The sequence below is a fragment of the Trachurus trachurus genome (genome assembly GCF_905171665.1).
Source record: "Trachurus trachurus genome assembly, chromosome: 17".
Taxonomy (NCBI): Eukaryota; Metazoa; Chordata; class Actinopteri; order Carangiformes; family Carangidae; genus Trachurus; species Trachurus trachurus.
In genome coordinates this window covers 13,643,176-13,655,811 of record NC_139900.1, presented here as the reverse complement: position 1 = coordinate 13,655,811, position 12,636 = coordinate 13,643,176, and the positions used below count along the sequence as shown (strand labels likewise).

Here is a 12,636-nt window from a genome sequence, read left to right as displayed (position 1 = left end):
GTAGTAAGAAGAAACTAAACTTTTCTACCTCAACCTGTAAACAAACAGATTTTGACTCCTTCCAATGTTCAGACATCTTTAACTCCATAGAGTCTGGGTGACTCCATCTACTGGGGAAGATTGTGTGATGCATTCGATAGTATGTGATACATTCTCATTAGTTTAGTGGTTCCCTGGGTTATACAGTATATCATATGATATATTCCCACATGTCCTGACATTATCTATATATTTATTCAGTTAGAAGTCATAAACACAGGTTGTGTTTTGTGAACAGACTGACATGTTGTACATATTGTAGACATGATGCAACAGGTGAAGCCTCTCTAAGTGGTGTGAATATTGGTGGCAGAGGTGGATGATCCACAAGGATGGAAAATGCTGATTTAATAACTCAGACAATTATTAATGATTATAAGTAAAGAAAAAAATACAAAACATATCAAGCTATATAAAGGTTTATGGTAAATTATGGCTTCAAAACTCTTTTTTTTTGGGAGATTTTTTCTTCTGGAAAAATCTATTACTTTAAAGGCCCCATGCTGTGCACTTTTCTCTGGGTTTATTTACCTACTGATATCCCTAACAAAATGTATCATTGGTTTTGAGTACCAGTGATCTGCTTAATATAGTTTATATTGCCCCTTTCTGTTGCCTCTTTCTGGAGTTCTAACAGGCACAGGTCATTTGGCCAATCAGAAGAGAGAATGAGAACCTCTCCTCTGATTGGCTGACTGTTTTAGAGTGGCATGTGGTCGGGCCAATCACAGGCAAGTAACTGAAACCTAAGCTGCATTCATACAAATTGAAAAAAAACAACTGGTCACGGTGGGCGGAGTTACCTTGTGTGTGACATCACAGAAAGGAGGAAGTGCTATCTGCTCGTCTCAAATAGAATGTTCCTACAAATGGGCGGTGTGTGTCTCTCCGTTTATGACCAATTTGATGCATGGGGCAGTATATACGTGGCCCAGAGACCTCCCCAAGCACCAAAAAATAACCAAAATCACATTTTTCATGCCATGGGGCCTTTAACAGAAATCTTAGAGGGTCTCAACACCCCTGCTGATGGGAGTGTTGATCCGTTTCAGTGGTTCATACACACATGTTTTGGTCGTGTCCACATGTTCAGAGTCTTTGGAAAGGAGACGGGGCTTTTTAATCTCAGATCATCTGGATTGAAATCTGATTCCTCACTTTTATTGTACCATGACCAGTTTGACCTTTGCTCTGCCTTATTCTGCCACCTGAGTGCAGTGCATCGTCACATTCAGGATAGTTTCCATTTCATTGTTGACCAGTAGGTGGCATCATTGCACTACAGCACTTCTCTGTCAAACCCAGTGGAGTAGAGTCTGATCCAACTTTTCCTTATCATTATTTATCCTGGGGAAGTTTGCTCAAAGTTTAGTGTTAATACAGTAGTTATACTCTATGTTTTAACACTTGTTTTAATACCTCAGTATGTACAGCCTCTGCCACCCTTTAAGAACCAAATGTGGGGGGACTGCTGCTAAATGTTTCAAGTGTTTTTTTTTGTTTATTTTAGAGAGAATAATTTCCAAAACATAATGCAACAGCATTTCTTTTTTTACACTCTTATCAAAAATATGGACTTGCTTCAAAACTCCCACATCAGCCAGACTCTACTTTACATATAAACAAGACTTGAATGTGTGTATATTACATTTCTGGATGGCTGGCTCTGTTGAATTCAACCCCCCCGTCCCCGAGCCTCTCACTGCTCTTTTTCATGTGAGAAAACCAACTTCTCTCTGTATACACATAGAAATCTCAGTGAAGAAACACATCACCATCTGGAAAATAACAGAAGCACTGCCAGAGCCTCTTCATGAATGCACCTTGCTGCATTATTTACAGCACTATTTTATTTGATCTTGATATGATGGGCAGACATCTTAAGCTGAAGACGCCAAACGCTTCTTCTCCCAGGCATCGCATCGCAAAAAGACCAAGTGCTGCTGGTTGATCATGAGTCCAAAAAAGCTAATTAGTATGATTTTCTGGATTAGAAAAAATAAACATAAGTACTAACTAACAGTACTAACTAACATGTAAAAACATTTTCTATAACCGGAAATACCTCAAGAACGACAACATATCAACTATGTACAAAAACATCAATAATATATTTATATATATATATTTATATATTTTTATCTTCTATACCAACTAAAATATACCAAAGAAGCAGCTATTGGTCAAACTGAGGAACTCATTCGCCAACATGTTTTTTGAAAACAGTTTAAATATCCTTCAGCTGTAAATGTGAAAACTCAAAAAAAGGAAGAAAAAAAAAAAAAGTAGTAAATAAATTAAAAAAATATAACCCGACAAATGTCCTGTGTTTATCCTGTGAGCCGTTTTGGAATACTGCAGAGTGTGAGGAGGTAAGCCACTTCAACCGGCATCTCCAGTGGATAAGAGTTTGTTCGAGGATGGGCCGTCGTCAACCATCCAGCACAGAGTTCAAAAAAAGTCTTTCGTGTACATCAGTTCATCGTCCGTTTACGTACAAAGATTCAGACACAGTTCCATGACAACCGATGTAGGCCACAGACAAAATAGAAGGGCACTTTTTCTTTTTTCTTCTCCAAAACATAGCAACCCAGGGATGAACCCTTTCTTTTTTTTTCTTTTTTTTGGGGGGGCAGGGGACACAGTCTGGACTCGGGGAGGGAGGGAGGGACAGTGGGTTTAGCAGCCTTCTTGTTTGTCAAGAGTTCGTTTCACAGTTGAATCCTTTATCCACCCAGTCTAGCACAAACTTGGCAATATATATACAGTATATAAACTACAATCATCGACGCAGGAGATTCATCATCCTTAAATACAAAAAAGTGTCTTCTTGCGTCCATGCGTGGACTCGCTGTAGTGTGTATTTGTGGCATCTTGAGGAGAAAAATAAGGTCCTGAGATTTGCACTGAGGGGCATCTGAAGAGTGTGATAAAAGTGTGATCTATATAAAATGACAACGAAAGACAAAAATATATTTAAATCTATAGCATCGATGTGTATGTTATGGGATGTGTATAGTATGTTAGGAGGGGCTGGACCGCGGTAGGGCCAGTATTCGTCCGTTGGTCTTTCCCCCGTTCATGTGTGTGAACGGGATGTGGTGCTCCTCGTAACTGCCCCTCAGGCCCATGGAGGAGGCCTCGTCCCTGTCCAAACACTGCTCCCTCTGGGAGTAGGACGACGGGTCCAGCGGGATGCTCTCCATGTTTTCTATGTCCAGATCGAAATCCTCGCTCTCGGGCGGCTTGTTCTCCTCGCTGTAGAAGAAGGAGACCTCCTGGAAGGACGGATGCAGGTCCTCGCGCAGCATCTCGATGATCTCCTGGAAGGCCGGACGCATCTTGGGGTTGTACTGCCAGGACATCTGCATCAGGTTGTGTCTGGGTAAAGAAACAGACCGTGAGATCCCCGTTAAAATGGTACTGATGTTTACATTTTAGTTTTAGTTTATTCACCATATCAATTTTACAACCTAACAATAACTTAAGACCCACTTGTATACTGCCACGTATGAGTCCTAGGTGTTTTTGCATTTTTCTTATTGTTTTGTTTGAATTGTGTCATTTAGGTTTAGATTTATTTAGCACAAAAAAATGCGTATAACGCTGCGCAAGGAGGGAACGAAGTCCTAGCGAACTTGTACAAGGTTCCACCCCTGTGTCAATAATACAAAATAAGAGACAAGCAGACAACATACATGAGCTAAACAAAAACAAAAGACAAAAGATCAATAGCAGAAGGAATCAAGGTAGGACTTGAAGCAAATAACAGCAAAAAAAATATGTGACAAAAGCAGAACAATGACAGAGAAAATATAGTTACTGTAAAGAGTGAGTAGGGAAAGATAATTAGGTTCCTGTGGAAAGTAAAAATTCCTTCAGATTTTATTTAAAAATGCAATGGGAGGAGATGGACCTCAGTGATAAGTTTAATTCAGTCCAAAGCTTGGGGCCTCTATACATTGCTGTGTATGTTTTTAAAATGTTTTGTAACTGTACAGAACTTGGATAGAAAGTGCTCTATAAATAAAATTATTATTATTATTATTATTGTTATTATTAACTATTATCAACCCAATTCTGTATTTTATTCTTTCTTCAAAACCCAAAGACTGCCAGTTTATAGTGGGAAATGAAAACATAAGTAGATACGTGGAAAAATCAGAGAATATTTGGCTTTTGTGATTAAAAAAGGATGAATCATCGACATCATGGCAGATTCATTTTTGGCTGATTGATTAATTGATTGATGTGTGGGCTACCTGAGGCAACTCTGACGCCCCCCCCTCTCGATTTTAAGTGATGTAAATATAAACTGACTTGACTCGTTTGTCTTGTCAGAAATAATCGACACATTATAACACATAACACTTGTTTTCTCTGTCTACATCTATTGCTCTTGTACTCACAATCTGTCTGCACAGTTGTCCGGCCGGTCCAGGTAGCCTCCGTCCATGACAAACTTGAGGACCTGCTCATTGGACAGGCCCTGGTACGGCTGCTCGGCCAGCGTGCTGATCTCCCACAGCACAACCCCAAATGACCTGGCAAACAGAGACAACAACAGCGACACAGGGAGAATGAGGACAGGCCAATTAGAAACCTAACAAGAGCAGATCTGTCTGTAAACACTTGATGCTGCAGCGAACAGGTAGGCTGAGGGCAGAGGCGGCGGCGGCAGCGGCTGCTGGTAAACAACGTCGGATGAACACGCATTTTTATCTGCACTTAAGCGTTCTGGTCTGTGATGTGTTTACTGTGTGTTATTTCAGTCTAGACTCCGGAGATTAGTTTGTTATGTTGATTAATATAATCACAAAAACACTGTAAAATACATTCAAATTACACAAAATGATGCATGTGTGTTAAAGAGGAACGATGCAAGTCTGGTCTCTTCTCCTCTGTTTTGCTAACCCTCCTCCCGGCCATGTGCATTTTCTTTTAACGAAGCCGGCGAGAAATCAATCGATGGAGCGGTGGATAACGTTATATAACATATACGATGTTACGACGTGTATATTTGTGTAGCCTTACTGTCAAACAAAAGATTGCGGGTTATGGAGCGTGTATGTGTTGCGGTGCTGCAGAGACGAGAGCTGAGACACCGGGGCGGTGGCTAAGTACTACACTGATGTTGCAAGGTTGGTTTTCAGCCGTGAGACGCCCGGTGGAAGGCAGAGAGCCTCCGTTCTCACTTGTAACTAGTTACAAGTCATGTAGTTATCACAATTACTCTGGAGCTTTTTAATTAAAGCAGAAGTAAGCGATCCGGTCGTTTTGGCTAACTTCTTGTCAGCCGATGGAGTTAGCAGTCCCCGCCCTCGTCCCTACGTCACCACATTCACGCGCATCCCTTGGCTGCACACACAGAGAGGACCGCCCCTTTATGCCGTTCTCTCTCCTCATTGGATAAAGGTTGTAGGATACAAGGAAAGTTTTCTCCTCGGCTTACAGCAGAGCAGAGTGACTGACAGACCCGTGTTTCAGACCAAACACTCTATATACCGTAAAACTTCAAATAATGGCCGAGTCCCAATTAGCCGCCAGGTGTAGCAAAATATTTTTTATATTAAACGCCCATCCCATATAAACGCCGGGTCAAACATTGTTTTTCTGGTTGCCAAAAAATATTCTATGCAAATATAGCCTCCCTAAACACAAACAAATGACCTTAAACGGATTGAAAGGGGTGTCTCTAGACATTAAAGACGGCTGAGGACCGACGAGACGCCTCTCAGCCGGTTGCTCCTGCCCGGTCTGTCCACTCCTCTCATCCGCACTTCAGCACCTGTCCTGGGCTGCACAGTGTCGGCTCGGCTCGGCAGGTGCCGAACCAACACAGGTGCTGAAGTGTGGGAGAGGAGCGGGGCTCTTGCAACTTGCGGCGGATCAGAGAGGGCGAAGGACCGACATGACGGGGGGTCTCGGTCTGCCCCGGCCGTGTTTAATGTCTCGAGAAACGCGTATCGTTTCACCGCCGCCTGCGGCAACGGAATGAAGCCTCTTTCCCCAGAAAGAGATCCAGTTGTTATATCGCAGGTCCCCAATAAACGCCTGTTGATTTGAGCGATTTAAGCAAATAAACGCTCGGGCCTTTATTTGAAGTTTTACGGTAAGTGATTGCCATCGGAAGATATAACTATTTAAGACTTATATTAACACAAACATTCCACTTACTTCTGCTTTAAGGTAAAAATGTAGCATAGCCAGTGCCACGGGAAAAATCCTTCATAGTTCCTCTTTAAGTGTGTAGATTGGCACTATGTTTAATAAGTGATCAAGTTTTACGAGTCAGCTACATAAAACTGTATTTCCTTATAATCAACTTCAGGCCCACTTCAGGCCCACTCCATGTTCATTTTCATACTTTTATAAGATAAGAACTGACACCAACTATCACGCAGGCAGAGCTCTATACGCTATTCACAGCAGCTGCAGCTACACGTCACATTACACATGAACCCAGAGTCAGAAGTGTCACTGACCAGCAGTCAGAGTGAGCAGTGAAGACGCCGTCCTTCAGAGACTCGGGCGCCATCCACCTGACAGGCAGCAGGCCCTTCCCTCCTTTCCTGTAGTAGTCCGTCTCGTAGATGTCTCTTGTCATACCAAAATCTGGGAATAAAAGAAGATACATGTAGACGATTGTGGAAAACAATCTATTTTACAGTTAAAAAGCCTTTATTTCTATGGCTTGGTCATGTTTAACCTTAAAACACCGACTCCCTGACGATGGCTTGTTCGTCCCATCCAAAGAGCACCTCTAGGAAACAATTTCTGAGTCCTGGAAGCGCTCCTTGACAGACATTTTTCTGAAGTTACATTTAGAGTTTAATATTTAACACAAGACTCAACTGTCAGTGATCTATTTTATCTATTCCCATTACCAGCTGTTCTGCTGTTATTATCTTATTTACATAGCCACGCACACTAGAACAAAGAGTTTAAGACACTGAATAAATAAATAAATCTAATTTGACTTGTATGCCGCCGTTGAGGTTGCCAGTTTGGTCCTCCTGTTTGTTGTTATGTTGAGTTTAGAGGCAGTTGTTGATTTCCTCAGGAATTTTCTTCATTCCTTCAGTGGAATTTAAATTGAGCAGATCCCTGAAGAGATTTCCCATTTCTCCTCATATTAGTACCACACAACACAAACCAGGACATGACTAAAGACATAATTGGAAAATTAGGAAAATATGGACCCATAAAAAGATCCTTTGTGATAGTTAACATATTACACCCCCAAAAAAAACTTTTTATTCACAAATAATTGACTGTTTTCCCAAGAGCACAGTCAATAACATGTTGCTAAGATAATCAGACAACATTAACAATAAGAAATTGATCTTTAAAATGGCTTTCACACGGGTAAACATGTTATTTCTCCTGCCCTAGTAGTGTATACACTGTTTTTTTGTTGTTGTTGTAAAACTGCCACTGGATGGCTTGAAACTGTGACTTTTACAAATGTTGTCAGCTGTGCTTAATAGAAAATAAAAACGTACCTCCTATTTTGACGGTGAGATCGTGAGCCACCATGCAGTTCCTGGCTGCCAGGTCCCTGTGGACAAATTTCTTGGCGTTAAGGTACGCCATGCCGTCCGCGATCTCAGCAGCCATTTGGATCATCTCCTTCAGAGTGGGTGGCGGGCGCCCGGGGTTGTTCTGAGGGGACACGAGGAGAGATTAGACATGCTGGGGGACACATCAGGTTACATGGAGCCCTCTCCTCTCCTCTCCTCTCCTCTCCTCTCCTCTCCTCTCCTCTCCTCTCCTCTCGCACATTTTGAATTGTGTTTATCTTTATATGTTGCACTTTGTAGTTTGGCCTAGGTGTCTCGCTCTCTCTGTGTTTCCTGGCTGGCCAGCCCTCCTTCACTGCAAAAAAATCTTTCCAAGACTATTTGTCTTATTTCTTGTCAAAATGTCTCATTTCTAGTCAAAACTAATCTCTTCCCACTTAAAATAAGACTCATCACCTAAAAGTTAACTTGTTTTTAGATAATTTTCACTTGTTCCAAACAAATTTTCACTTGAAATAAGTAGAAAAATCTGCCAGTGAAAGCAAGTTTTTTGTGCTTGTTATAAGGAAGAAAAACTTGTTCCACTATCAGATTTTTCTACTTATTTCAAGTGAAAATATGCTTGAAAGGAGTAAAAAGTGTCTAAAAACAAGCTACTTTGAGTCTTATTTTAAGTATAATGAGATTTGTTTTGACTAGAAATGACATTTTGACTAGAAATAAGACAAATATTCTTGATAAGATATTTGAGTTTTTGCAGTGTTGTCTTCCCTCCCACCAGAAGCTGACCTCATCAACTCTTGTTAACATTTCTATGTTTTGCATATTCTGTGTTATAAAATGTTTTCTTGTCTGTATACAACATTTATTGGAGCCCTCATCTGTTGCTCACCCTGAGGTTTCTCCAATTTTCCCCTGTTAAAAGGGTTTCTGGGAGTTTTTCCTCAGTCGATGTGAGGGTGTAAGGGCAGAGGGTGGTGTTATGATGCCATGTAAAGCCCTTTTGAGACAAACTGTTTGTAAAAATGGGCTTTACAAATAAAATTAAAGAATAAAAAAGAAAAGAATAAAGATTTTAAACATTTATGATCCGACCTAAAACAAATATGAGCTTAAATCAAACGCGCTATGCAGCAGGGTTGAGTGTTTTTAATCTCGTTACCTCAGCGTCTGGCCGCAGCGAGCGCAGGTAGCTCTTCAGGTCTCCGTGGGTCATCAGCTCCATCACCACCAGGGTCGGCTGGCCCTTGGATACGACACCCAGCAGGCGCACCTGGGAGACGAGGACGGGGAGATTTTCATTATTATTGAACCACAAGATTTAGCTTGAAATCTGATTTTCCTCTTGAAAAAAAAGGCGCCGTCCGTTCGTACCACGTGGTGGCAGCTGAAGGCCTTCATGACCGAGGCCTCGTTCAGGAACTCGATTCTCTCCCTCAGACTGGCCGATTCGTTCACCGTCTTCACCGCCACGTGTGAGTCGCCCTCGCCCTTGATGATGTCCTTGGCGATGCCCTCGTAGACCATGCCGAAGGAGCCCTGACCCAGCTCCCGCAAAATGTTGATCTTATCTCTCCCCACCTCCCACTCGTCCTCCTCATACACTGCAAACACATTGACAGACGTATTAACGAGACGCAGGGCGGCGTGGAGCGTGGAGGTCACGGTGACGGCGTTAACGGGAAGAAGAAGGCAGGTTAAGACAAGAAATGAGAAATGTGATTATGCCAATGATGGTCAGCTGCCACATTTCTCCTCTGTTCACAAGCATCTTTCCAGGGCCGGACTCATTTCAAGGGAATTCAGGCGAGACACTACAAGCAAAATATTGAGATTTTGGGCTATTTTTCTTCCTTAACACGTCTTCTTTCAGAATAGTGGAAAGAAATGGTAGAAAATCCACATTTAAGGTGTTTTTATTTTACTTCATTTTGTCTCCTTCGTCTGTAGATTTCTCCTAAATTCACCAAAAGTTAACATGCTACTGTGGCAAACTGTGCCATTGTTCAGATTTCTGTTCTGTAAGTGTATGCAAATCAGCACATATTTAATTAGATATTTTCTCATTTGCATATTCAAACATAAAATTTGACAAAAACTTGTAATTCAAAAAATAATTGTCTTAATGTAAGTAATAAACTTGGGTAGTTTCATGGTGACATCTGTTTTTTTTTCTTCCCCCTATTCACCTTAAAGACTAGAAACCTCATTAACGGTAAACAACGTGTTGCATCAGAGATAAGACATTTTGGTTGTTTGTCTTTGGAGCACTTGAATTGACTGAATGAACGAGGACATGAGAGAGTTCAGTTTTTCCCTACTGCTCTGAATGTTGATTCAATAAATCTAATCAGACTTTATCATGCACATGTGCAAAAATCATGTGCCAAATAAAATTTCTTGAGAGAAATCCATCTGTCTCGACCGTGTCCTGTGAATCACTTGATCTCTTGGAGGAAACAGCATTTTTCATTTATGAAGTTCCAGAAATCAAAATGAGATCTGGGAATAATCTGATTTGGTGAATACACTAAAAGCAAAGACTGAACAGAGATAACACAAAACTCATCACAATTACAGGTGTGAAAAAATGTGATAAAATCACAAAAAACACAAAGAAACCTCGCCTTTTCATCACATCGAGTGTGAAACCGTACATTCACCATTTTGCATTTTTTGAGTGAAATAATAATGAAATAATTATCTTTTAAGCACTTTTAATCTGTTATTCTACCCAGCAAGAAGAGAGCACAGTATTTTTTTTTTATGTAGGATGTGTTTTATCTTTTGTGCATTTTATTTTATATAGCTTATGATATTTATATATTTATTTAGTACTCATACTCATGTTTCTCTTTTATGCTGCTGTGACAAAGAAATTTCCCCTCGGGGATGAATAAAGTATAACCTAACCTAACCTGAACTAACCTAAATAATAACTGAGTTTACCTTGTTGCATAATGAAGACTAAGGGTATGAAATGCATACAACATTTACTGTGACAGAACAATCTTTATCACTGAGACTTAAATCTAAAACATGTCAAGGAAATGAAATTCAGCTAAACATTTAATGTGGGTGAAACACGACACTGCTAAAATGACTTTGAGAATTTGAAAACTAATTTATGTGGACCTATCTGTCATATTTGAACAGTTGCAATAAATACCCTCTTATCTTATCATATCAAAATGCTTAAATCCTTTGCTTACCTTCAGTAGCACTGAGATACTCTGGGTTTGAAGAAGTGTAGATGGGACCACTGGGCCCCTGTGTTTGACTAGAAGGAAACAGAAAACAGCATTTAGTAAAACAACGACACGATATGAAATAATAAGACAATGGGGTGGGAAGAGTGCGTACTTCTTCTTGAACATGACGAAGCCCGTCACAGCAACAAACAGCAGCAGGACGAAGCAGATGACCGGCCCAATGACGATCTTGACAACGTAGAGAGGATCGCCTGTTCAACACATCCACGCAGACACGATGAGTCACATTTCAGGTGAAGAGCGAAAACAAGCTCTTGTGAAACTCACACGTTAAAACTCCAGCTAGGATCAATACGCTGCTCTGTGAACACAATCTGCTTCACACACACACTCACACAATCAGAAGCAGCTTTTCATCAGTGTGTGATTAAAAGGTTGAATGGACCGAGTCACTCGATGCGTCTTTCTCATGTTACTGTTCTGCCTTTATGTTTATTCCCTGGACTGATTTAAAGACGTCTGACAGCAGCTCGTCAGTTTATACATAAGAAGCCAACAAATATTTCGGCTGCCAGGTGACAATCATTTTAATTTACTCATGAATATAAGCAGGGCTGTAAACTAACTTCTTGGCTCACCTGCCAAGGGGACCGGCAGATGAAAAATAAATTGCCTCTTTTTGTTTTATATACATCTGTTTCAGTGCTTTTCATTGAGATAACAGTTTTATTTATTATATAGAAATACCTGCTTAGAAAAGAGGCCAAAGTCTTATTTAAAATACATTTTAATCTTAGTAATTAAATAATCAAAACATTAACATTGCAAAACTTTAACAAAGGAAACACTCATTCATTACTCAGTCACACTCGGTAGACTATGTGTCGCCAAACTTTTAAAGACTGGTGAAGGCTACGTTGCTTCTGAGGGGAACGGTTTTCTACAGCGGGGTTGTCATTGCGACACACAACAAATCACTGGTTTAGTGCTAACATTAGCTACTCATAATTTATCATTTTATAGCTAGAATGTTTCGCTATATCGTGCATAATTTACTGCACGACTATCGAGACAAACATTTACCCGTCCCGTGACCGCTAGTTTACAGCCCTGAATATAGGTACAGTATATTGTTCCTCATTAGGACGATAACATGATGCATCAGTTTAAATTAATAAAAAACAATTAATACATTTTTTATAATGCTTTTTTTTTTTTTTTTTAGCATTTTCTGAATATATTTCTAAAGCATGGAATAGCAGAAGAATAACTTATGATTGTTAAAATCATACTTCAATGTATATGGATTACAGGCTATTTAAATATGACATACAATGTTTAAACTGACATATGGACTTTGTTTCTATTTGTTTATTATTTTTACACTTATGAAACTGTGCATGTGTATCTATTTATCTTCCCCACATCATCATCTGAAAGCTACCTGTATAAGGGGAATCTATTCTGCTGTAAGACGCTGGTGCACAGTATTTGATTTGTTGTTTATTAATGTGTCTTTCTCTTATTTCATTAACAGTATGATTATGACGACATTAAAGCAGAAGTAAGCGATCCGGTCGTTTTGGCTAATGCTGCGTTCCAGGCAGGCTTTTGAAACCGTAAGTTACAGCTTCAAGTCACGACTTACGACTTTGTAGCGTTCCAGGCAACCTGCAACTCGCGTTTCTCCGACCTGTTTTACCTGTGAAAGTCACTATAATGGCCACTCGTAACTTCCGACCCGTGAACTCGCACCAGATCGAACTGGTACGACTTCACAGGTCGGAAAAACACGAGTTACGGGCTGCCTTGAACGCACCATAACTTCTTGTCAGCCGACGGAGTTAGCAGTCCCCGCCCTC

The 12,636-nt window shown here is 40.5% G+C and overlaps 1 protein-coding gene across 1 annotated transcript in view; it reads right to left on the bottom strand.

Annotated features, from left to right (window-relative positions):
* Positions 1 to 1,513: 1,513 nt before the first annotated feature.
* Positions 1,514 to 12,636, bottom strand: part of insra (insulin receptor a) — a 63,112-nt gene continuing 51,989 nt past the window's right edge. Inside the window, exons 14-21 of the mRNA XM_083991059.1 lie at positions 10,926 to 11,025; positions 10,775 to 10,842; positions 8,937 to 9,166; positions 8,725 to 8,835; positions 7,545 to 7,704; positions 6,525 to 6,654; positions 4,449 to 4,583; positions 1,514 to 3,420 (exon numbers count right to left, since the gene is read on the bottom strand). Coding sequence (XP_083847185.1) covers positions 3,063 to 3,420; positions 4,449 to 4,583; positions 6,525 to 6,654; positions 7,545 to 7,704; positions 8,725 to 8,835; positions 8,937 to 9,166; positions 10,775 to 10,842; positions 10,926 to 11,025 — 1,292 coding nt within the window. The 3' untranslated portion in view covers positions 1,514 to 3,062. The remainder of the gene's footprint in view (positions 3,421 to 4,448; positions 4,584 to 6,524; positions 6,655 to 7,544; positions 7,705 to 8,724; positions 8,836 to 8,936; positions 9,167 to 10,774; positions 10,843 to 10,925; positions 11,026 to 12,636) is intronic.